The sequence below is a fragment of the Heterodontus francisci genome, chromosome 5 (assembly GCF_036365525.1).
Source record: "Heterodontus francisci isolate sHetFra1 chromosome 5, sHetFra1.hap1, whole genome shotgun sequence".
Taxonomy (NCBI): domain Eukaryota; kingdom Metazoa; phylum Chordata; class Chondrichthyes; order Heterodontiformes; family Heterodontidae; genus Heterodontus; species Heterodontus francisci.
Window position 1 is genome coordinate 24,798,561 of NC_090375.1, and position 26,386 is coordinate 24,824,946.

General features: G+C 43.3%; 1 protein-coding gene across 1 annotated transcript; it reads right to left on the bottom strand.

The window, feature by feature from the left end:
• Window positions 1-4,601: 4,601 nt before the first annotated feature.
• On the bottom strand, window positions 4,602-18,687 carry LOC137369774 (tubulin beta-5 chain). The gene is made up of 4 exons (XM_068031217.1): window positions 18,518-18,687; window positions 17,795-17,903; window positions 17,484-17,594; window positions 4,602-7,347 (listed from the first exon to the last, which is right to left on the bottom strand). Exons 1-4 carry the CDS (start codon window positions 18,572-18,574, stop codon window positions 6,281-6,283), a joined length of 1,344 nt encoding a protein of 447 aa, XP_067887318.1. The 5' UTR covers window positions 18,575-18,687; the 3' UTR covers window positions 4,602-6,280.
• Between the last annotated feature and the right edge of the window lie 7,699 nt (window positions 18,688-26,386).

Below are 26,386 nucleotides of genomic sequence, written 5' to 3' on the forward strand. Positions count from 1 at the left end.
GTCTAAAACTGCTCCCTCTCTTGTTGGGCTTGCTACATACTGAGCAAAAAAGTTCTCCTGAATGCACCTCAAGAATTCTGCTCCCTTAATTCCTTTCACACTAAAACTATCCCAGTTTAGATTGGGGTAGTTAAAACCCCTTAATATTACTACCCTATTGTTCTTGCACTTCTCAGAGATTTGCCTACATATTTGCTCTTCTATCTCCCGCTGATTGGGGGTCTATAGTACACTCCCAGCAGTGTGATTGCCCTTTTTTGTTCCTTAGCTCAATCCATATGACTTCATTTGCTGAACCTTTCAACAGATCATCCCTCCTCACAGCTGTAATAGTTTTCTTGACCAAAATTGACACTCCTCCTCCTTTCTTGTCCCCCTCCCTATTGTGTCTGAAAACCCTGTAACTCGGAACGTTGAGCTGCCATTCCTGTCCCTCCTTAAGCCATGTTTCTGTAATAGCTATGATATCATACTGCCACGTGTCTACTTTATTTGTTATACTCCTTGCATTGAAATAAATAACCTTGAGCACTGCCAAACTCTCCTTATTTTCTAACCTATGTTTCCTGTCTTCCAGACTCATCCATTAATTTTCTGCCTTCCATTTTAATTTCTGATTTTGACCTGCCAGGAGTGCATTGGAATAGTTAAATCTCGAGGTAACAAAGGGATGAATGACTGTTTCAGCAGCAGATGAGCTGAGACAGAGGTGAAGTCGGGTGATGTTTTGGAGGTGGAAATATGTGATCTTAGTGATGTTGCGAATATGAGGTCAGAAGCTCAGCTTAAGGGTCAAATGTGACACCAAGGTTGCAAACAGACTGGCTTAATCTCATACAATTGCCAGCGAGAGGGATGGAGTCGGTGGCTAGGGAACGGAGTTTGGACTAGGGACTAAAAATGATGGCTTCAGTCTTCCCAATATTGGAGGAAATTTCTGCTCATCCAGTACTGGACATCAGATAAGCAGTCTGATAATTTAGCAACAGTGGGGAGTTAGTGGAGCCAAATAATAAACCAATGTAAGAGCTATAATGTGATAGGAAGATAAGAGGGGTTACTTTTAGAAATTATGAGCATGTAAATTTACATGGGCATGGAAAGCTAACTCAGCAATAGTTGGAAGGGATTAATGAGACAGCATAGTGAAGGGGTTGGAATTATGATAGATTGGAGAAACTTTGTACTCTAAGCCTCTATTTATAAAGCCCAGGATTCCATTTGCCTTATTAACCGCTTTCTCAACCTGCCATGCCACCTTTAATGATTTGGGCACATAGACCCCCAGATCACTTTCCACCTGCACTCCCTATAGAATTGTATCCTTTATTTTATATTGCCTCTCCTTGTTCTTCCTACAAAAATGTATCACTTCACATGTCTGGTTTAAATTTTATCTGCTACGTGTCCACGCATTTCATCAGCCTATGTCCTCTTGAAATCTATCACTATCTTCACAGTTCACTATACTTTCAAACTTTGTGTCATCAGCAAATATTGAAATTGTGCCCTTCACATCCAAGTCTAGGTCATTAATATAGATGAGGAAAAGCAGTGATCCTTGTACTGACCCCTGGGGAATCCCACTTTATACCTTCCTCCAGTCTGAAAAACAACCATTTACAACTACACTCTTTCTTGTCACTCAGCCAACTTCCTGTCCATGTTGCCACTGTCCCTTTTATTCCATGGGCTTCAACTTCACTGACAAGCCTATTATGTGACACTTTATCAAATGCCTTTGGAAGTCAAAGTACACCACATTAACCATATTATCCTCATCAATCCTTGCTGTTAACTCATTGAAAAACTCAATCAAATCAGTTAAACATGTTTAAAATTAGTTAAACCTTAACAAATTTGTGATGGTTTTCCTTATTTAACTCATATTTGTCCAAATGACTTAATTTTGTCCAGGATTATTGTTCTAAAAGCTTTCCCACCACTGAGGTTAAACTGACTGGCCTGTAGCTGCTGTGCTTATCCTTACACCTTTTTTTGAACAAGGGTGTAACATTTGCAATTCTTCAGTCCTTTGGCACCACCCCTGTATCTAAGGACGATTGGAAGATTATGGCCAGTACCTCCACAATTTCCACCCTGACTTCAACAGTGTGAAATCTTCAAATGTGAGATGCACAGTGTACAAAATAAATACACTTCTATCAGGCAAAAAGGAGCTGTATCAAAATAAGGTAGCACGGATAGAGAAACACCAAACTGAAACTTAAAAGAATGGTATATGATATAGTTAAGGCTAACAATACTAAAGAGTATCAGAAAGAATATAGAATGGCAGCTGGAATGTGAAAAACAAGATTAGAATGGCTAAAAGAGACTGCACAAAAAAGACTAACATGATTAAACAAAGGCAATGGTAAGGATTTTTAGTCGTACAAAAGTAAAGCAACAGTTCATGAGAGGGTAGTACCATTCAGGGATAAAAGAGGAAGTCCTGTTGTGGAAGATGAAGTTAGGACAGTGATATTAAATAAATATTTTGAACCGTTTTTTAATAAATAATAGTGCAAGTGAAAAGTGTACTGGAGCAGATCTGGGAAAATTGATAGAACTAATTGCAGGGAAGAAATGGATTCTGAAAAACTTAGAGTTCAAATGGATATGCCACCAGGTCCTGGTGTTATGCAACCTTAGTCTGTTAAAATAAATCAGAGAGGAAATAGCAGAAGCTCTGAACACAATGTTTCAATCTTCCTTAAATAAGCACAGTGTTGTGAAAGTGGAGAGTAGCCAACGTGGTTAGTCTAACATCATTTGAGGGGAGGTTTTCCTGCAACGTTGACACCAGCACAGTTCAGGTGGCTTCCTGTGCTAGCACACATTGAATCTCCTGATGTCTGCAGGGAAAACATTCTCTTCAAAGAACGCTGCTGGCTGACAGCTAACGAAGCACTCCCACTGATACAGGACCTCAAAAAAAACATGCACTCGCCTGAAATCTCAAAGCCCCTACTGGAATATATTCCACACCCTAAAAACCGATGACAACCCCACCTCTAGATGGTGCATCCCCTGGTTGACTGCTAACATCACCAACTGCAACCTGGTAACTGACCAAGTGGTGAAGTCCCAAGTTTAAACCTCCCATGGGAAATCTGGACAACCCTCAACCAGTTAAGGATGGGCCAGGGAGTATGTGACCACTTGCTCCACAAGTAGAACTCAAATTGTGCCTTTTTAAAAATTCTTTCATGGGATGTGGGCGTCACTGGCAAGGCCAGTATTTGTTGCCCATCCCTCATTGGCCTTGACAACTGAGTGGCTTGCTGGGCCATTTCAGAGGGAAGTTAAGAGTCAGCCACATTGCTGTGGTTCTGGAGTCACATGTAGGCCAGACCAGGTAAGGACAACAATTTCCTTCCCTAAAGGACGTTAGTGAAGCAGATGAATTTTTACAGCAGTTGATGATAGTCTCAAGGCACTGTTACTGAGACTAGCTTTACATTTTATCAATTAATGGAATTTAAACTCCACCAGCTGCCATGGTGGGATTTGAACCCTTGTCCCCAGGGCATTAGCCTGAGCTTCTGGACTTCTGACTGTGGCCATCCAAGTCAGACCAACGCCCACATATTGAACTACTGCCCTGAGAGATCCATTCCTGGAGGCATCACAACCATCAGCTGAATGGATTGTTAACAAACTATAACTGCTTCCCCAGCCACATGAATATTATTTTTTTTGTGGGGAAACTCAGTGCATAATTTGAAATAAAATTAGTAAGCAGTTAGAAAGGTGTGGATTAATAGTTAGCTCAGATTTGTTAAGTCACATTGGAGAAATATGATGAGTTTTTTGAAGAACCCCCATTTTGGGTAAATACTAGGAATGGAATCATTGAAGTGATTACAGATTTTCATAAGGTAAGGTGACTTGTGAGAGGTTTGCTAGAAAAATTCAGGCATGTGGTATAAGAGGAAATATAGTAGCCTGGATACAAGAGTTGGTTGACAGACAGGAAACAAAAGTTGAGTGAATGGGTATTGCTTGAACTAGAGAAGAGTTGGAAGGGGTTTACACCAGGACTCAGTGCTGGGCCCACTTTAGAAAGTTTGGCAAACAATAAGGAGGATTGGAAAAGGCTAAAGGAAGACAGGATAGCAGAATGGAAAGATAGGTAGCAGATGCAATTTCAGATGGATCAGTATGAGACCCTAATTTTTGGGAGAGGAAACACGCTATGGGAAGATGCACCCAGCTCAAATCATCCTGGAAAGTGTGACTACAGGTAGTTATAATAAAGTCAATAACATTTTGAATTTTATAAATGGGACATAAAAGAGTCAAGAAATAATGATTTTATATAAACCATTGGCTAGGGCACAGCTGGTGTATGTGTACCTTTTCAATAGCCTTTTATAGAAATGTAATTAAAGCCAGACAGCATGTTCACTGTTGATTTGCCAGGATGATCCCAGCTAAGAGAGTGAGTTGAGATTTATGAAACTGAGTGAATAGGGAAAGTCCAATTCCCTTATTTGAGGAGGTGATGGTGAGTTGGTGATCATTATCACTGGGAGGGAGGAAAGAGTCCAGAACAGTGCAATTAGTTCTTTATTAGTAAAGATCCAACATAGAAATCATGTGACAAATGGCCTCCTTTATGTTGTAATTTCCTACAATTCTAAAAATACCAGGAAAACGAAACAAATACATGGTAAATTAGTGCACACCATATTTATTGTGTAACAGGCTACTAGACCTCAAGATTCCCTGCAACTTTTAAGTTTTAGATCTTTGCATTTAGGGAGGTGCCATAGAAATCAAGATGCTATCCTTTAAAGGAGCAATGCCAAAAATTGCCGGAAACGAACATACGAATTAGGAGCAGGAGTAGGCCACTCGACCCCTCGAGCCTGATCTGCCATTCAATAAGTTCATGGCTGAACTGATTACTCCACATTCCCACCTACCCCTGATAACCTTTCACCCCCTTGTTTATCAAGAGTCTATCTACCTCTGCCTTTAAAATATTCAAAGACTCTGGAACTCACTTCCTCAAAAGGCAGTGGAAGCAAAGACTCACGCCCCTCAGAGAAAAATGTTCTCCTCATCTCTGTCTTAAATGGATGACCCCTAGTTCTAGAGTCTCCCACAAGGGGAAACATCCTTTCCACATCCACCCGGTCAAGACCCATCAGGATCTTATATGTTTCAATCAAGTTGCCTCTTACTCTTCTAAATTCCAACGGATACAAGCCTAGCCTGTCCAATCTTTCCTTGTCAGAAACACTTAGCATACCATTTATTTATTTCTATTATTCTATTTAGTATTTGTGGAGAAAACAAATAAGACAGAAAAAAATAACACACCTTCTAAACCCATGACCTCTATCGTCTAGAACATTGGCAGCAGATATATGTAGGAACACCATCACCAACTGCAAGTTCCCCTCCAAGCCACACACTATCCTGACTTAGAACTATATCGCCGTTCCTTCACTGTCGCTGGATCAAAAACCTGGAACTCTCTTCCCAACAGCACCGTGAATATACCTGCACCACATGGACTGCAGCGGTTCAAGATCACCACCTTCTCCATAAATTAGGGATGGGCAATAAATGCTGGCCTTGCCAGTGACACGTCCCATAAATAAATGAAAAAAAACCTCACACCCAGAAAAATAGAATTTGTACGTCTTTCCCCCTGTTCCCCCTTCTTAAATGCTGTTCATCTGTACTATCTTGCAGTTCTGTGGAAGAATGATAGAGTATAGAAAGTGGCCACTCGGCCCAGCATGGTTCTGCTGAAGTCCCAAACCCTCTCGTCTGTGATGTTGCCTGGCCTGTTAAGTGAGCCAGTGTTTTTGTTTAAGTTCGGCTTCCGATTCCCAGCAGCTGCACTATTCAGCCTTTGAAGTAATTCTGACACTACCTTACGAGCTTGTGTCAAAGCTTTGCTGGCAGGTAACACAATTCCTCACTCTGAGGCAGTTAGGTGATGAGGGGGAACCTAGAAAAAAGGCAATAATATTCTGAGACATCGAGAAATAATTACCCTTGCAGCATGAAGGTTGTAGCAGTTTAATAAGTTCAATCTGTAATACAAAAACAAGTTGCCGTCTTATTTGTTGATCTACAAGTTACTTCCAATACTTACTTTGAACTTTTCAGTTTCTTACAGTTGTTAATTATAGCAAAGGCACATCAACTGGGGACTGGGGTGATAGACAAAGGTAGTTTTAAATTAGATTATATCTTATAACCCAGAAATATTTTATAGATGGTGATAGAAATGTAGAACAGTATATCATTTGCTTCATTGAGTCTCATCCTGTTCTTCCTCATCCTCTTCAAAATCCTCGCCTTCATCAGCTGTAGCATCTTGATACTGCTGGTACTCGGATACCAGGTCATTCATATTGCTCTCAGCTTCAGAAAATTCCATTTCATCCATTCCTTCCCCAGTGAACCAATGCAGGAAAGCCTTTCTGCGGAACATGGCTGCAAACTGTTCGGAGATTCGTTTAAAGAGCTCCTGAATGGCCGTGCTGTTCCCTATAAAGGTGGAGGCCATTTTGAGTCCCCGTGGTGGAATGTCACAAACGGCCACTTTCACATTGTTGGGGATCCATTCCACAAAGTAGCTGCTGTTCTTATTCTGGACCGCGAGCATCTGCTCATCTATTTCCTTCATTGACATGGGGCCCCGGAAAACTGTAGCAACTGTCAGATAACGTCCGTGTCGAGGGTCGCAGGCAGCCATCATGTTTTTGGCATCGAACATCTGCTGGGTGAGCTCGGACACTGAAAGGGTGCGGTACTGTTGACTACCCCGTGCTGTAAGAGGGGCAAAGCCAGGCATGAAGAAGTGCAATCGAGGGAAGGGCACCATGTTTACTGCCAGTTTCCTCAGATCGGCATTCAGCTGGCCAGGGAAACGTAGAGATGTGGTCACTCCACTCATGGTTGCAGAAACTAGATGGTTCAAATCCCCATATGTTGGAGTGGTCAGTTTTAGAGTACGGAAACAGATATCATATAGTGCCTCATTATCAATACAATAAGTTTCATCTGTGTTCTCAACTAACTGGTGAACTGACAAGGTGGCATTATAAGGCTCAACTACAGTATCTGATACTTTAGGAGATGGCATAACACTGAACGTGTTCATAATTCTATCAGGATACTCTTCACGGATTTTGCTGATCAGCAGTGTCCCCATACCAGAGCCTGTGCCACCTCCCAGTGAATGAGTGAGTTGAAACCCTTGGAGGCAGTCACAGTTCTCACATTCCTTTCTCAGAACATCCATTACCGAGTCGACAAGTTCAGCACCCTCTGTGTAGTGTCCTTTGGCCCAGTTGTTCCCGGCACCTGTTTGTCCTAATAGACAGAGAAAGGAAAAAAGTGACAGGTCAACTTGAGCTAATTAATGCTAGAATTGTACTTCTAGTCACAGTACAAGACTACTCATTAATATTTTCATATGACAAATGCAATTTGGTTTTTTAGAATGAGAATTCAGCAACTTATATATAGAAAATCCAACAGTTCTTAAAATCGATCAACCTCTGCAATCATATTACATCAAAGCAGCTTATCTGCTATCTTTAACTAACTGTTTAAACTATTGAAATTAACTTTTAAATGTCCATTTTAACATAGCAGAAAGATAAACAAAAAAGCAACAATGGAATCCCAAGTTTATTCCACTCGTTCAGTCGGGCGATTGATGATACCAGCACTTGTGGGCTAAAATTGGTACCTACTTTATCGTCTCATACAATCCTCATCTCTTTTGGGTCTCCAACTGCTGGGAAACAGTGATATCTTCTAATGTCAAGCAATTCTACAGAAGTAGTCAAGAAATGCAAAAGACCAAGAACTGTAGATGGTGGAGGATGAAGAACTGGACAGAATGATGAATATACTGGCATCATTGGTCAAAGCTGTCATCCCTTTGAATTTTATCAAAGTAGAAAGTAGCTTACACCTGACAAAACTGACCAGTAAAACCTTCCCACAATAAACAATAACAGTCTGCCTCTGGACCATAGGACATATGCTCTATAGAACAGAAATAGGTATAACCATTTTCCACAGTGTCCTTTCCCACACTGAAATGCAGCACTCCAGTTGCCCAGCATTGATCCATACAACATCTCAGATGGACCTTAACAGAACTCATCCGGTCTAGAGAACCCTTTGAGTGGCAGAACATCAGAATCATAGAGTCATTATGGAACAGAAAGGGGACATTCAGCCCTTTGAGTTCATGCTGGCCCTCTATAGAACAACCCAGTCAGTCTCATTCCCCCACTTTATCCCCATCGCTCTACAATACTATATCCTTCAAGTAGCCATCCAATTTCCTTTTGAAATCATTGATCGTCTCCACTTTCATCATCCTCATAGGCAACAGGTTCCAGGTCATTACCACTCACTGGGTAAAAAGTTCTTCATATTTCCCCTGTATCTCTTGCCCAAAACCTTAAATCTGTATCCCCCAATCCTTGTACCATCAGCAAAAACAAATTTTCTTTGTCAACTTCAGTTAAACCTGTCATAATCTTATACACCTCTGTCAAATCTCCCCTCAATCTACTTTGCTACAAAGAAAACAACCCCAGCTTCTCAACCTAACCTTGTAGCTAAAATCCCTCACTCCTGGAGCCATACTCCGGATACAGCCCCTCGAGTCTGCTCTGAAATTTAATAAAAACGATAGCTGACCTTCTACTTCAATTCCACTGTCCCACCTGATGCCCATATCCCTTGACTCAAAAATCAATCTATCTCAGCCTTGAATATACTCAATGACTGGGCATCCACAACCCTCTGGAATAGAGGATTCCAAAGATTTACAACCCCTGGAGAAAGTTCTCTTCATCTCAATCCTAAATGGCCAACCCCTTATCCTGAGACTATGTGCCCTAGTTCTAGACTCTCTAGCCAGGGAAAACAGCCTGGCAACTCAGAATCTTATATATTTCAATGAGATCACCTCTCATTCATCTAAATTAAATTGTGAATGGTTTATTTTATATGAGAACTAGATGGCAGTTTCAATAGACTTCTAAAAACTAATTGAGGAGAACTGTTGATTTGAGAATGTATCTTTATTTCTTTTTCAGTTAACTACCTTATTATATCACATACTATTCCCTAACTGAAAGGATAAGCCTTTTCAATCATTCTCTTAAAGAAATTGCAGGATTATGGATCATCAGCTTCTCTGATTTTCTCTAATTGAGAAAGAGCTTCATTTTTAAAATTTGTTCTTGGGGCCAACATTCCCTTTAAGCTGTGCAGGTGCACGGCCACGAAGCAAATCGAGAATGTGCCAAGCAGGGAACAAACAGGCCGCACACAAGCCATATTCCCTTCAAGGTGCACACATGCATGGCTGTGCAACAATCTTAAAGGGACCACACAATGCAAGAAATTGGCCAAGCACAGTAAAGGGAAATTCGAGGGAACATTGATTTTGACATGAGCAGCATTTTTTGCCCATTTATAATTGCTCAGTGGGCATTAGGAGATATCCACATAATTTGGGATTGGGGTCACATGTGAGCTAGATTAGGCAAGGTCAGCAGGTTCCCTTCCCAAAGGTCAAGAATGAATCAGATGTGTTTTTGACAAATTAACAGATTTATTGAATTCAATTGGCCTATTTGCCATGTTGAAACATAGAAAATAGGAGCAGGAGTAGGCCATTTGGCCCTTTGAGCCTGTTCCACCATTCATTATGATCATGGCTGATCATCCAACTCAGTAACATGTTCCCGCTTTCGCCCCATACCCTTTGATCCCTTTAGACCCAAGAGCTATATCTAACTCCTTCTTGAAAACATACAATGTTTTGGTCTCAACTGCTTTCTGTGGTAGCGAATTCCACAGGCTCACCACTCTCTGGGTGAAGAAATTTCTCCTCATCTCAGTCCTGAAAGGTTTACCCCGTATCCTTAGACTATGACCCCTGGTTCCGGACTCCCCCACCATCAGGAACATCCTTCCTGCACCTACCCTGTCAAGTACTGTTAGAATTTTATAGGTTTCTATGAGATCCCCCCTCACTCTTCTGAACTCCAGCAAATATAATCCTAACCGACTCAATCTCTCCTCATAAGTCAGTCCCGCCATCCCAGGAATCAGTCTGGTAAACCTTCGCTGCACTCCCTCTATAGCAAAAACATCCTTCCTCAAATAAGGAAACCAAAACTGCACATTTGAACTGCCTTCTGAATTGCAGTCTATCTAGGATTATTCTTTTTTCTTCTTTTGGGCCTCCTTATCTCGAGAGACAATGGATACGCGCCTGGAGGTGGTCAGTGGTTTGTGAAGCAGCGCCTGGAGTGGCTATAAAGGCCAATTCTGGAGTGACAGGCTCTTCCACAGGTGCTGCAGAGAAATTTGTTTGTTGGGGCTGTTGCACAGTTGGCTCTCCCCTTGCGCCTCTGTCTTTTTTCCTGCCAACTACTAAGTCTCTTCGACTCGCCACAATTTAGCCCTGTCTTTATGGCTGCCCGCCAGCTCTGGCGAATGCTGGCAACTGACTCCCACGACTTGTGATCAATGTCACACGATTTCATGTCGCGTTTGCAGACGTCTTTATAACGGAGACATGGACGGCCGGTGGGTCTGATACCAGTGGCGAGCTCGCTGTACAATGTGTCTTTGGGGATCCTGCCATCTTCCATGCGGCTCACATGGCCAAGCCATCTCAAGCGCCGCTGACTCAGTAGTGTGTATAAGCTGGGGGTGTTGGCCGCTTCAAGGACTTCTGTGTTGGAGATATAGTCCTGCCACCTGATGCCAAGTATTCTCCGAAGGCAGCGAAGATGGAATGAATTGAGACGTCGCTCTTGGCTGGCATACGTTGTCCAGGCCTCGCTGCCGTAGAGCAAGGTACTGAGGACACAGGCCTGATACACTCGGACTTTTGTGTTCTGTGTCAGTGCGCCATTTTCCCACACTCTCTTGGCCAGTCTGGACATAGCAGTGGAAGCCTTACCCATGCGCTTGTTGATTTCTGCATCTAGAGACAGGTTACTGGTGATAGTTGAGCCTAGGTAGGTGAACTCTTGAACCACTTCCAGAGCGTGGTCGCCAATATTGATGGATGGAGCATTTCTGACATCCTGCCCCATGATGTTCGTTTTCTTGAGGCTGATGGTTAGGTCAAATTCATTGCAGGCAGACGCAAACCTGTCGATGAGACTCTGCAGGCATTCTTCAGTGTGAGATGTTAAAGCAGCATCGTCAGCAAAGAGGAGTTCTCTGATGAGGACTTTCCGTACTTTGGACTTCGCTCTTAGACGGGCAAGGTTGAACAACCTGCCCCCTGATCTTGTGTGGAGGAAAATTCCTTCTTCAGAGGATTTGAACGCATGTGAAAGCAGCAGGGAGAAGAAAATCCCAAAAAGTGTGGGTGCGAGAACACAGCCCTGTTTCACACCACTCAGGATAGGAAAGGGCTCTGATGAGGAGCCACCATGTTGAATTGTGCCTTTCATATTGTCATGGAATGAGGTGATGATACTTAGTAGCTTTGGTGGACATCCAATCTTTTCTAGTAGTCTGAAGAGACCACGTCTCTAGGATTATAATCATTATGTTATTGTACCTATATCTCCATCTGCATTATCCTTCCAGAGACCAGAATGAAATCAAGATCTCACCATGTGAGGTAAACAATCATGGGTTCCATTTTAGATAGGACTCCATTTTACAACACTTTGTTGCACAGTCCTGTGCAACAGCAGTCCTAAAAGAATGCGGTTGGCTGATGTTTATTTCGCCTCTTCAGCTCATCCCAAATTATTTGAACTCCAGACAATAAATTGCAGAGTATGCTGAATGAGGTCACGGCCACACTGCTGCATAAGCTGAACACTTTCAAACTGCTTGCATCAGCCACACTGTAGCTAGTCAGTCAGACTTTTCAAAAGAGTGGTTTACAGCTGAAGGGAAAAAAATGTGTTGAGGTCATTGCAGCTGTATCATCTCATTATAAAATCGGCCAACTGAAAAAGTGCAACCAAAAAAGACTGCACACTTAAACCCTCTGGAACCGTTATAAACACATTTTGTAGAACACTTTTGAGAGTTATACACTCTGAAAAACACTCCTGCCGTTAACATTTTAGTGGCCATCTGGTTCCTGTAGGCTATATTTTGATTCTAAACCCTGCACCCCCCACCGCCCCCCCACCACCACTCCCATGCAGTTCCATTAAGAGGCCAAGTAAATCTGTAACAGCTGCTGCATTGCAGTGAGCTTTTAAAATTGTTTTATCTGTGCAGCTTGTAGTTAAGGTGAGGGTTAAAGGCTCAAAGTTCTTGCGTGTAAGCAAAAAAAACCTTGTCTTAACAGCATCATTCCTTCGCAATTATGTAATTTTGTCTTCTTACACAGATGTCTATATTTGAAGAGAACAGTGATCAAAACTCCACCTCCAGAATACAAGTCCCATGTACCCAAGATACTGTAAATTGGTTGAGTTTCTCCCTGTGCCCCTGGCCTATAGCATGGCATGCAACACCAACACAACATGGGCACATCAAAAGAACATAAATAGGAGCAGTAGTAGACCATTCGGTCCCTCTGTGGCCTTACCTCCACTTTCCTGCCTGGTCCCATAACCCTTGACTCTGTATAACTCAGCCTTGAATATTCAATGATCCAGCCTCTACAGCTCTCTGGGGAAGAGTTCCAAGATTAACAACCCTCAGAAGAAATTCCTCCTCATCTTAAATGGGAGACCCCTATTTTTGAAACTGTGCCCCCTTGCTCTAGATTCCCCCACATGGGGAAACATCCTCTCAGCATCTACCTTGTCAAGCCCCATCAGAATCTTATATGTTGTTTCAATACCTCTCATTCTTCTAAACTCCAATGGAGTATAGGCCCAACCTGCTCACGCTTTCCTCACAAGACAACCCTTTTATCCCAGGAATCAGCCTAGAGAATGTTCTCTGAACAGCTTCCAATGCAAGTATATCTCTCCTGAAGTAAGGAGAGAGAAACTGTACACAGTACTCTAGGTGTAGTCTCAATGTCCTGTACAGTTGTAGCAAGACTTCCCTACTTTTATACTCCAGCCCCTTTGCAATAAAGGCCAACATTCCATTGGTCTTCCTAATTACTTGCTGTACCAGCATGCTAACTTGTAATTATGATTCATGTTAAAAGGACACCCAGACCCCTCTGTACCACAGCATTGTGCAGTCTCAATATGTTGTTTTTCTATTCTTCTTGCCACATTATACTCCATCTGCCAAATTTTTGCCCACTTAAACCTATCTATATCTCTTTGCAGACACTGGTGTCCTCCTCACAACTTGCTTTCCTAACTATCTTTGTATCATTCACAAATTTGGCTACAATACACTCAGTCCTTTCATCCAAGTCATTAATATAGATCATAAGTACTTGAGGCCCCAGCACTGATCCCTGTAGTACTCCATTAGTTAGTTTGCCAACTTGAAAATGCTCCATTTATCCAGACTCTGTTTCCTGTTAGTTAGCCAATCCTCTATCCATGCTAATATATTACCCCTAACACCATGAGCTCTTATCTTGTGTAGTAACCTTTTATGTGGCACCTTATCAAATGCCTTTTGGAATTCCAAATACACTATATCTACTGGTTCCCCTTTATTCACCCTGCTTGTTACATCCTCAAAGAACTCTAAAATTTGTCAAACACTATTTCCCTTTCACAAAACCATGTTTCTGCCTGATTGCATTATGAGTTTCTACATGCCCTGCTACTCTTTCCTTAGAGGATTCTAGCATTTTCCCAATGACAGATGTTAGACTAACTGGCCTATAGTTTCCTGTTTTCTGTCACCCCTTTTCTTGAATAAAGGCATTAATTGGCATCATTGGTTGTTAAAAACTTGTTATCTAAACAGTTTCTATCCAAATCTACTCGTAGGATAGTGCTGGCTTCAAAACAAAATTGGGCCTTCATTTTTGGTACAACATCAGATGTTCAGTACAAAAGCAAAAGTAAATCATATAGAACTCCTGTGCAACACACCTGTCATTTGAGAGGGATGGAAATTCCATTTTGTGTTAGGCTACAAAATGAAGATGTGAAGTGAATCAGCATTGTACTTTGAAAGCTGAACTGGGATCAAAGGTTATAATTTGGATACATGGCAAATTATGAAATGTAATTCACTATTATTGCAAACTGAATTTAATTTGCTGCATACTTTTCTTTAAAACATTCCTATTTCCCACGCCTCATGGTTCCAAATATGGAGCTCACTGGGCTACACTAATGAAAGATTACCATCAAAAAATATCAGCAGGACAAAGTGCTCAGCTTCCTATCAAAGCTAGAAATGGCAGTGAACATAAACCATCATTCAAAGCAGGGTTCTATTTCAGAATGCTTGGCTGGTGACACAAAGATTTACCAGTTTAAAAAAAACTAGGACCTATTTTACATCATTCTACAGATTATCTGTCCCAAGCCATATTCAGATATAGTTTATTTTTTATGCATACACGGGATATGGACGTCACTGGTTAAGCCAATATTAATTGCCCATCTCTAACTGCCTTTGTGAAGGTGGTAGTGAGCTGCCTTCTTGAACCGCTGCAGTCTGTGTGGTGAAGTTACACCCACAATGCTATTAGGGAGTTCCAGGATTTTAAACCAGAGACAGTGAAGGAACGAGGATATAGTTCCAAGTCTGGATGATGTGTGCCTTGGACCGGAAGTGGGAGTGCAGGGAAGGAAGCTTATCTAGATTCAATTCACTAGATTAATCTTATCTAATACATACTTCCTCCCAATTTTCTCACTTCTTTCCCCTGCAGAAGGCTATGATTCCAAAGGAAATTGCTGCCTTGCAGCACCTCAATCCCTCATTAGTCAGCAAGTTATTCACAAGTTATTCAACCATGAGGCATATCACAGGCAATTCCATTCTCCAGCAGCAGTCACTTGTTATTGATGAATGGTGAGCCACAGTCATTTTTCTGAGGAGACCAGAGCACCATAAGAAACTAATGCAATATAAACGAGGAAAGAAACCCAGGGTCTTCCTATTCTCTGTGGCTCAACAACACATATATTCAATTAGGAAGCTGCTCTGCAATCAAATTCAATTCAGAAAGGGAAGCATAATGTAAAGTAGGTCAGAAATTAAAGGGCCTACATCACAAAAGGCAAGCCTTTCGGACAGCCTTTGAGCTGATTGAGGAAGTGTACAAGAGTACTCCAGAATGACAACTATTCATGCCATATGATAGCACTGGAACCTATACCTGTGTGCACCCCTTTATTAAACACATTATTTGACAGGGTAAAGATGATGTTTCCACTTGGGGAAAGACAAAAACTAGGGGCCAAAAATATAAGATAGTCATTAATAAATCCAATAAGAAATTAAGGAGGAACGTCTTTACCCAGAGAGTAGTTTGAATGCTACAAGGAGTAGTTGAGGTGAATAGTATAGATTTAAGTGGAAGCTAGATAAACACATGATGTAGAAAGGAATAGAAGGAAATGCTGATTGGGTGAGATGAGGAGAGGTGGGGTGGGAGGAGGCTCATATGGAACTTAAAAGCTGGCATGGACCAGTTGGGCCAAATGGCCTCTTTCTTTGCTGTAACTATTAAGTAATTCCTTTGCTGGCTGTGGGAAAATTGCTCATTGTAGATCCTGAAATCAAACATAACAAGAGACCTTCCAACAGCTTAGAGGCGAGTCTAATAATAGGGCTTCTCCCTCATATGGGAAATCCGTTCATTGACTTGCCCAGTGTGCAGCTCTCTACCTGGTAGGGGGATGTAATTTGAACAGTTAGTTCAGTGCACTGTGTCAAAGGTTACCAGTAGTGTGCTCTACCCATTATACCATCTATTTCTACCACCAGAGTGTAATTACATAAATACATATTGGCCCTTGTATTAAAACATGGGATGCTGGTGTGGTAAACAACATAGAAACACTTAAGAGGGAGCTGGATAAACACAAGGATGAAAGGTAGAAGTTTAGATGGAAACAAAATTACAAAGACTTATTAAAAGATTAGGTAAATTGACAAAATTGTAGCAAATGGATTTCAATGCAGGAAAATGGGTCAGAATGAGGACAGAACAGGGTACTTTTTAAATGGTAAGACCTGGGGATCCAGGTACATGGATCATTAAAATGCCATGAACAGGTACAGAAAATAATCAAAAAGATAATGGAATGCTGAGCTTTCTAGCCAGAGGTCAAGAATACAAGGGGGTAGAGATCATGCTACAGCTAGACAAAGCTCGGTTTGACTGCAGCTGGAGAACTGTGAGCAGTTCTGGCCATCACACCACAGGAAGGATATACTGGCTTTGGAGGGAGTGCAACATAGATTTACTAGAATGAAACCTGGTAAGGGTTAAATTACAAGGAGAGATTACACAAACTAGGGTTATATTCCTTGGAATTTAGAAGGTGATTAAATCAAACTGTTCAAGATATTAAGGGGAACTGATAGGGTAGACAGAGAGAATCTGCATCAGCTGGTCTCAGACTAGGCGACAGTCTAAAAATTACAGTCAGACCTTTTAGGAGTGAAATTAGGAAACACTTCTACACGCAAAGGGTGGTAGAAGTTTGGAACTCTCTTCTGCAAATGATAATTGATGCTAATCAATTGTAAATTTTAAATCTGAAAATCAATAGATTTTTGTTATCCAAAGGTATTCAGGGTTATGGGGCAAAAGCATATGTAGTTATGCTGAAGTTCACTGATCTTACTGAATGACAGAACAGGCTCGAGGGGCTGAATGGCCTACTCCTGTTCCTATGTTCCTATAAAAATATGTTGATGGGTTTAGATGAAGTAGATGGGGGGGGGGGGTAGGTTCGTGTGGAGCATAGCACCAGCATTGACCAATGGCGCTGAATGGCCTATTTCTGTGCTGTACATTCTATGTAATATTGAAAAGCTGAACTTCTTGCTACAGAAGGAAGCCATTCAGCCCATTGTGTCGGTACTGGCTCTTTGAAAGAGTTGTCCAATTTAATCCTATCTGTTCATTAAGGCAGCAATGAGGTCAGATTTACAGTAAAGGCTGTACTAGGAATTAATATTCTCTGCAAAACGCCTACTGAAGCCAATGCAGCCCCAATAACACAAATACATCTATTTATTTGAGGGTATGTTAGTTTTCTAAGTCTCAAGATGTGATTCATGCACCCGCGAGCTCCTATTATGTGATTTGCATAACTCTTTGCTGGCCTTGTTTTACACTGGGCAGTTATCTCAGTCTGGAGAGATTTAATTTGGGAACATTGATCGCTTTCCTTGCCCTTATCCTCAGGGTCACTTGGATCGCTGACTGGATCCTCAGGGATACTTAGATCACTGACGGGGCAGGTTCTCAGCCGACAAGAAATCGACCTGAAATGAAGCCGTAGCACATGGCATTGCATGTGCAATCGATCCAGTACCATTGTGAAAGGCCTCGAATTAACAGCACATACACAGGGCGACAGATTACTCACCGAAAATAAAGTTATCGGGTCTAAAAAGTTGTCCTAAGCTGCCCGATCGCACACTGTCCATCGTCCCTGGCTCCAAGTCCAACAAGATCGCTCTGGGAACATATTTCTGTGCTGAAAGATGGGATTTTTTTTGAAAGTTACAACATATAAAATATTAGTTACTGCATAAAAAGTTTTATACAAAAGACAAAAGTCCATGAAAATGTCACCCTAATCCCAGCTGTTGTATCTGAAATCCCCCCACGGTACCAGAAATCCGCCTTTAATTGCAGATTGATACTTTTTTTTTTATTGTATCGAACAGAACTCACAAGTCGCTTCGTTATAATAGACATTGATTCTCTCCAACTGTAAGTGAGAGTCTCCATTGTAATTGCCTTGAGGGTCGATCCCGTGTTCATCACTAATCACCTCCCAAAACTGGGGGGTAAAAAAAAGAGAAAATTAATGTCAGCGAGATGGAAAGAAAAAGTTAAACAAGAGCAGCAGTTTCTCTTCCTATTCTCTCCCCCAGTTAGGAAGACTGTCTGGGTTTAGAGATTAAATTCTTGATCCTTCCTGATTTTATGGATCCGCCGACGCCGCCGGATCGTCAATGAAAGTTTTGATTCATGAACATGTATCTCTGGGTAACAGACCCAGCATTACCCTTCAGAACCGAAAACACACACACTCTGCTCTGTGGTGAAGACAGACAGATGTAATGTGCTGGATTCAGTCAGTGCCACACCCTCTGGCTGAGGAGCAATAAACCCCCCCCCCCCCCCCAAAAATCCAAAACAATTGCTTTGACTGAGATACATTTCACCTCCTTTTACACACGTACTCTTCAAATTAATCACCGAAGACAGGATTGATCTGGAAAGGACTTTGAGATAAATCAGAAACTAGACATTCAGCTTTCAATCCCCCTCCGAAAACAAACTCGGCAGAAATGTAACACTCTTCACCACACCTACACTGTAAATTCAGGACCAAAGTGGGTTTTTTTAACACTCTGGAAGTACTACACTAACAATGCATACTGATTTCACCTTGCTTCCGATTTGGTTTCCACATTGTCCGGCTTGTATATGGACTATTTCGCGCATTGTGCTGTTTGTCAACGCTCCCCCTGTTTACACTGTCCTGATTTTCCTCGTTATTAGGCGGCGATCACCGTCTCTCGCCCTTTTATATGGAGGGGATACACGAGCTCTCAGCCAAACCCTCCCCAATCCAGAACACAGCCTCCCCTATTCAGCATAGGCGGGACCGAGACCAAATCATCCGCAGCGGGGCGGCCCCCTAAATACTAACTTTTGTGTCAGTAAAAGAAACATTTCAGTTGGAAGAAACAACCTCTGTCTTTTTTTTTAAACAAAATTTAGCCTTTCCGTTTTGTTAAAGCTGGAGTGAATTCTCCTATCAGGAACAGTATTCATCCATTTAAACGTCTCTCCCAATCACACAAAAACATTTAACTTATTTGAAAGTATTTTCATAGAATCATACAGCACAGAAGGAGGCCATTCAGCCCATCGTTATCTGTGCTGAGTGTTTCAAAGAGCTATCCAATTAGTATTACTTTCCCTATAGCCCTGCACATCTCGCTTTTACAAGCATTTATTTATCCAATCCCCTTTTGAATGTTATTATTCGATCTGCTTCCACTGCCCTTTCAGGGAGTGTAATCCAGTTCATAAGAACTCGCTGATTAAAAGAAATTTCTCCTCATCTCCTCTCCTGTTCATCTGCCAATTACTTTAAATCTGCGCACCTTGGGTTGTTTTACTATGTTAAAGGTGCTATATAAATGAAAGTTGTTGTGTCCTCTTGTTTCGGACCCTCCTGCCGGTAGAATGATATCTGCCAGTCGTTATCATAGAATGGTTACAGCACAGAATGAGGCCATTTGACCCATCATCTCTGTTTTGGCTCTCTGCAAGAGCAACTCACCTAGTCCCACTCCTTTTCCCCGAAGCCCTGCAAATTTTTTCTCTTCAGATAATTATCCAATTTCCCCTTGAAAGCCACAATTGAATCTTCCTCCACCAAACTCTCAAGCAGTGCATTCCAGATCTTAACTACTCACTGCATAAAAAGGTTTTTCCTCATATAACTGTTTGTTCTTTTGCCATTCACCTTAAACAAGAATCCTCTGGTTCTCCACCCTACAGCCAATAAGAACAGTTTCTCTCTCTCTCGACTCTGTCTAGTTCCCTCTTGAATTTGAACACCGCTATCAAATCTCCTCTCAACCTTCTCTTCTCTAAGGAGAACAGCCCCAGCTTCTCTAATCTATCCATGTAACTGAAATTCCTCATCCCTTGAACAACTCTTGTAAATCTTTCTGAACTCCCGCTAACGCCTTCACATCCTTCCTAAAGTGCAGTGCCAGAATTGGACACAATACTCCAGTTGAGGCCAAATCAATGTTCTATAAAGGTTCACCATAACTTCCTTGCTTTTACTTGAAGGAAGTGAGTGGAGTTGAAGGAGTAGTTGTTTAACGTGAGTACAAGTTCAGCCAGGCGGAGGAGGGTGGTGGTGGATGGGGACTGGTTGGGCCTCTGTTCAAGGAAGAAGCAGAGAGCCCTCAAACCGTCCTGGTGGGGGAATTGTACAGAGATCGGACGCCTCCAGCATTCTCCCTCTACCTGGACCCCTCCCCTTGGCCTCTTACCCGCTCTTGCTCTTTTCATTGAAAACTGTCGGCGAGACATTGGTCATCTCAATTTCTCTGCCCCCTTCACTCACTCTAACCTGTCCCCCTCTGAACTAAAGGCACTCCGTTCTCTCAGGTCTAACCCCGACATGGTAATCAAACCTGCAGACAAGGGTGGTGCTGTTGTTGTCTGGCGTACCAACCTCCACCTTGCAGAGGCTCAACGCCAACTCTCAGACACTTCTTCCTACCTCCCTCTGGACCATGACCCCATGACTGAACATCCATCAAGCTACTGTCCAAAGGACTGTCTCTGCCTCATCTCCTCTGGAGATCTTCCCTCTACAGCTTCCAACCTCATAGTCCCACAACCCCAGACAGCCCGCTTCTACCTCTTTCCCAAAATCCACAAACGGGACTGTCCCGACAGACCCATTGTGTCAGCCTGTTCCTGCCCCACTGAACTTATTTCTTCCTATCTAGACTCTATCTTTTCTCCCATGGTCCAGTCTCTTCCCACCTACATCCGTGACTCTTCGGACGCCCTACGTCATTTTGACAATTTCCAGTTTCCTGGCCCCAACCGCCTCCTCTTCACTATGGACGTCCAATCAGTCTACACCTCCATCCCCCACCAGGATGGTTTAAGCGCTCTCCGCTTCTTCCTGGAACAGAGGCCCAACCTAGTCGCCATCCACCACCACCCTCCTCCGCCTGGCTGAACTTGTTCTCATATTGAACAACTTCTCCTTCAACTCCACTCACTGCCTTCAAGTAAAAGGTTTGTTATGGGTACCCGCATGGGTCCTAGTTCTGCCTGTCTTTTTGTGGGATATGTCGAATATTCCTTATTCCAGTCCTACTCAGGCCCCCTCCCCCAACTCTTTTTCCGGTACATTGATGATTGTATCGGTGCGGTTTCCTGCTCCCGCCCGAACTGGAAAACTTTATCAACTTTGCTTCTAATTTCCACCCTTCTCTCACCTTTACATGATCCATCTCTGACACTTCCCTTCCCTTCCTCGACTTCTCTGTCTCCATCTCTGGGGATAGGTTGTCTACAAATATCCATTATAAGCCCACCGACTCCCACAGCTACCTCGACTACACTTCTTCACACCCTGCCTCCTGTAAGGACTCCATTCCATTCTCCCAGTTTCTCCATCTCCGACGCATCTGCTCTGATGATGCTACCTTCCATGACAGTGCTTCAGATATGTCTTCCTTTTTCCTCAACCGAGGATTCCCCCCCCCCCATTGTGGTTGACAGGGCCCTCAACTTAGTCCGCCCATTTCCCGCACCTCTACCCTCACCCCTTCCCCTCCCTCCCAGAACCGCGACAGGGTTCCCCTTGTCCTCACTTTCCACCCCATCAGCCTCCATATCCAAAGAATCATCCTCCGCCATTTCCACCACCTCCAGCGTGATGCCACTACCAAACACATCTTCCCCTCCCTTCCCCTATCAGCATTCTGAAGGGATCGTTCCCTCCGTGACACCCTGGTCCATTCCTCCATAACCCCCACCACCTCGTCCCCTTCCCATGGCACCTTCCCCTGCAATCACAGGAGGTGTAATACCTGCCCATTTACCTCCTCTCTCCTCACTATCCCAGGCCCCAAACACTCCTTTCAGGTGAAGCAACGATTTACTTGTACTTCTTTCAATGTAGTATACTGTATTCGCTGCTCACAATGTGGTCTCCTCTACACTGGGGAGACCAAACGCAGACTGGGTGACCGCTTTGCGGAGCACTTCCACTCAGTCTGCAAGCGGAACCCCGAGCTTCCAGTTGCTTGCCATTTCATCACTCCTCCCTGCTCTCATGCTCACATCTCTGTCCTGGGATTGCTGCAGTGTTCCAGTGAACATCAACGCAAGCTCGAGGAACAGCATATCATTTACCGATTAGGCAAGCTACAGCCTGCCGGACTGAACATTGAACAAAGAACAAAGAAAAGAACAAAGAACAATTCTGGCAAGGCCAGAATTTATTGCCCATCCCTAATTGTTCTTGAGAAAGTGGTGGTGAGCCGCCTTCTTGAACCATTGCAGTCCAGATGGTGTAGGCACACTAACAGTGCTGATGGCAAGGGAGTTCCAGGCTGGAGTGAATTGGATTGGCTGAAGACTGGCATCTGTGATGCTGGGGACCTCAGGAGGAGACCAAGATGGATCATCCGCTCGGTACTTCTGGCTAAAGGTGGATGCAAATGTTTCAGCCTTGTCTTTTGCACTGGTGTGCTGGGCTGTACCATCATTGAGTGTGGATGTTTGTGGAGCCTCCTGCTTCGGTTAGTTGTTTAATTGTCCACCACCATTCACGACTGGATGTGGCAGGACTGCAGAGCTTAGATCTGATCCGTTGGTTGTGGGATTGCTCTAATGAATGCTACTTCTGCTATTTAGCATGCATGTAGTCCTGTGTTGTAGGTTCACCAGGTTGGCACCTCATTTTTAGGCATGCCTGGTGCTGCTGCTGGCATGCCCTCCTCATTGAACCAGGGTTGATCCCCTAGCTTGATGGTAAAGTGCAGGATATGCTGGACCATGAGATTAGAGATTAATGTTTTCTAATTGAGGTCACAGAGAGATACAGCACCGAAACAGGCCCTTCAGCCCACCGAGTCTGTGCTGGCCATCAACCACCCATTTATACTAATCCCACATTAATCCCATATTCCCTACCAGATCCCCACCTTCCCTTAATTCTCCTACCACCTACCTACACTAGGAGCAATTTACAATGGCCAATTTACCTAGCAATGCGCAAGTCTTTGGTTGTGGGAGGAAACTGGAGCACCCGACGGAAACCCACGCGGTCACAGGGAGAACTTGCAAACTCCACACAGGCAGTACCCAGAACCGAACCCGGGTCGCTGGAGTTGTGAGGCTGCGGTGCTAACCACTGCGCCAATGTGCCGCCCTATGAGGTCCATGAGGGGATCCCAGGGGATCCACTAGATCAACAATTTTCTGTCCATTGAGAGTCAAGTAAACCCTGCATTGCAAGCACGATGTCTTCTCAATTCCATATTTTATATTTTTTTACATTTGTTGATTAACTAGTGCATCATTTCTGTTACTGTCCAGTGATAAAAATGATGGCACTGTTTACTATTGGATGGTTGGCACTGTCGTTCAGAACTTAAGGTGGGGCTGCCCAAAGTGTCTGGCATTATGTCGATATTTTCAGGAAATATCTCATATTTACAGTGAATTCCTGAGAATGTACCTGTATTTATGGGAAATGTGTGGATATTTGCTGGGAACATGTGGATATTTGTAAGGAATATTTACAGGGAGTGTGTGGATGTTTACAGGAAATGTGTGGAAAACAGGAAAAACTAAATGGAGGAGAAAGTACAAGTACAGTTTCAAAATCAGACTAACAAAACAAAACAAATTAGAGAAAAATCATCTGATCAAGATTGTTGTATGTTGCATTCCTTTTTATTATCCCACAGGGGGCTCTTAGGTTGCTCAGGCATGATTTATCTTGATAAACCTCTTACTTTAAAATGTTTTTTTTACATTGTTGTTGGACTCATGTTTTTGTTCCTGGATCTGCCAAGCCTTTTCTTCCATTGAAATTTTCTGTTCCTGATAAAGGGGGAAGAACTTGTTTGGAACTCAGAGAGCTCGTCCGATTTGTAGCTATGTATCATTAGGCATAAGCTGCATCATGGAGAGTAGGTTCAGTTTTTCATTAGTTCATTGTGGGGGTGGGGGGGCGTATCATGAATGGGAGACTAGACACAGAATCACAGCTGAACGCAGAGTGAAACATGCAGGAGGAACTCAGACACAGGAAGACCGAGGCAAGAAAATGGAACAAATAAGACTGAATCAGGTGGAAAGGAAGAGCGTTTGAGATGGTGCAAGAATATTGTGACTAAGTGGGAAAGGAGCAGAGTGTGGGAGGAATGGATAACAGGAAAGACTTTAACTATTTGACTCCACAGTGTTTTCTTAATGTCACAACTGGCCCTTTCATCTCAGACTTAGCCCAGAGTTGTGGAACTTTGACCTATTGACTGTCCCTCCCTAACGTCACCAAGAGTACTTTCATTCACCTCTGCCTCACTTGTCTTCCTGAAATGGCAAAACCCGGATCCATGCTTTTATCATCACTCTCTACTTGTTTGCTACCCCTGCTTTTACCAGTCATACACTACAAATCATCCAGGAGGCTTGTGTTTTTACCCATGTCCACATCCCCAACACCCATGTTTTTGCCAAGCTTCATTGGCTTCCAAAGTCCCAGAGAACTGACTTTAAGATTTTCACACTCCTTTTCAAATCTTTCTACAGCTTCACCCCTCCCTATTTCTGTGATCTCCCCCAGCGTTATATCCCTGCATGCACCTTTCCAAAACTATCCCACTTCTTGTTTTCACTGCTCTGCCATCAGCAGGTATTGCTTCAGCCAGAGGCAGGGTCATCCTGAATGTTAAGGCAGAGGTCAACAGATTCTTCACAAAGAAGGGAGTCATAGGGGGTAGGCAGGAAAGTGGAGTTGAGTCCACAAACAGATCAGCCGTGATCTTATAGAATGGCGGAGCAGGCTCAAGGGGCCGAATAGACTACTACTGCTCCTAGTATGTATATTCGTATCCTATGGACCTCCCTCCCTCAGCATCTCTACCTTGTTAACTCCTCAAGAACATTCTCTCTGACAGTTCTTTTAATCCCTCCTGACACACTTCCCTCCCACTGCCCATCCCTCAGCATCCACTTACTATCCAGTACAATGTAAACTGCTCCCAGCTGTATCTTTGCATTTAATGAATGCTCTCGAAATGTAGGATGCTGTTTATTGTTATCACTGAAACTAGAACTTGAGAAAGTTAAGGTATAGTATGAGAAAAGGTCATTAAGCCTATTGAATTAACTTCTTCTAAAAAACGATTTCAAGTTGACACCATCAAGATGGACAGAGTGAGGGTAAACAGCCTAACAGCTCTCTATAGTATTTCCTACCTATAATATTTTTATATCAATATTTATTTCTTATCTGGCTTGGGTTTGGTTCAGTTCACTTCACCTCTGTTCAGATAGAGCCCTGGTCGGACTCCAATACTCCAAGACTATGGCTAGTGGCAGTAGCGCGTTGAGCCTGTGTTCATTTTCTGGTCACCATCTTTGGATTGAGTTGAGAATGGAGCCAGGGCCTAGAGCTGTTGTTGGGGTTTGGTAGCAGAAGTCTCAATAACCATAGATGAGTCTCAGCAAGTGACTAAGTAGCAGGCACAGCCAGGTTTGAGTCTGGCTTTGAGCTAAGGCTTCTTGGGGCTGAGATTGATATTATGGGCTGGATTTTGTTGTTCCACCACTGGAAGCAGAAGCTGGTGCAGCAAATGGCGGCCGCTCCCGCACAGGACCCGCGCCGCCGCGATTACGTGGTATGCGGCCACTTAACATATTGATGGTGGCCAGCCCCCCTCCAACCACGTGGCAGGGGCAACATTGGCGACGCCATTCACGGTGTCACCTGATGGAGGAGCAGGTGCTGCCGCCATTTTTAAAAGGCTGCCAGCCCTGCAAACAGTTCAACATAATGCAGAGTTCACCCTTTCCCCCCCTTCCCCATATAAATCATGCAGCGTTCACCCCTTCCCCACCTCGGTGGCGCCAGCTTCTCCTGGACAGGAAAGTGAAGGCGCATGAGTGCCGCATGACGTGCTCAAGATCGGGAACTGAAGGTAAGATCACGGGGAATTAAATTTAAATTTATGCGGAGAGATATTCTAAATATGTAAAGCCGGGTCCCATTGCAGAGCGGCGGAGGGGCCGTCTCAGATCCTCACCGCCACCGGGAAGATCAGGCCGGGCAATCCCAGCGTCGGAATCCGTGGTAGCTGCTCCCGCTCCGATTCCCCCCCCCCACCTTCCTCCCGCCACGAAACCCACCGTCGGGCTGAGAACAAAATCCAGCCCTAGGAGTATGAAGTCAGGCTGGGCCTTCATCACAGAGTCACAGCAGAAGATCTAATTTATCTCTGCACATGGAGGTGAACTCCCCTGCACCATGATTCATCCAGAATTCCTGAGGGAAGTGAACAGCCGCAGGCAAATCTTGCAAGTGAAGAAGATTCTGTGGAATTTCTTCCTGACCATAAAGTTAATTGAGTAAATACACTGGACAGCACAGTCTAATATTACATTCCACATTATTTAACTGTGACCAATTGCATTCCACTCTTGATGCTCCATATATCAGCCTGAAAGGACTTTAATGTTTTTGTCCGCTGC

Bases quoted from the DNA above. Each gene is read 5' to 3' on its own strand.
- LOC137369774 (XM_068031217.1), bottom strand. From the start codon at position 18,574: ATGCGCGAAATAGTCCATATACAAGCCGGACAATGTGGAAACCAAATC. The intron at 17,595-17,794 runs GTGAGTTCTGTT...CCCATCTTTCAG, and splicing joins CTATTATAACGAAGCGACTT to CACAGAAATATGTTCCCAGA. The intron at 7,348-17,483 runs GTGAGTAATCTG...TCTGTCTATTAG, and splicing joins ACCCGATAACTTTATTTTCG to GACAAACAGGTGCCGGGAAC.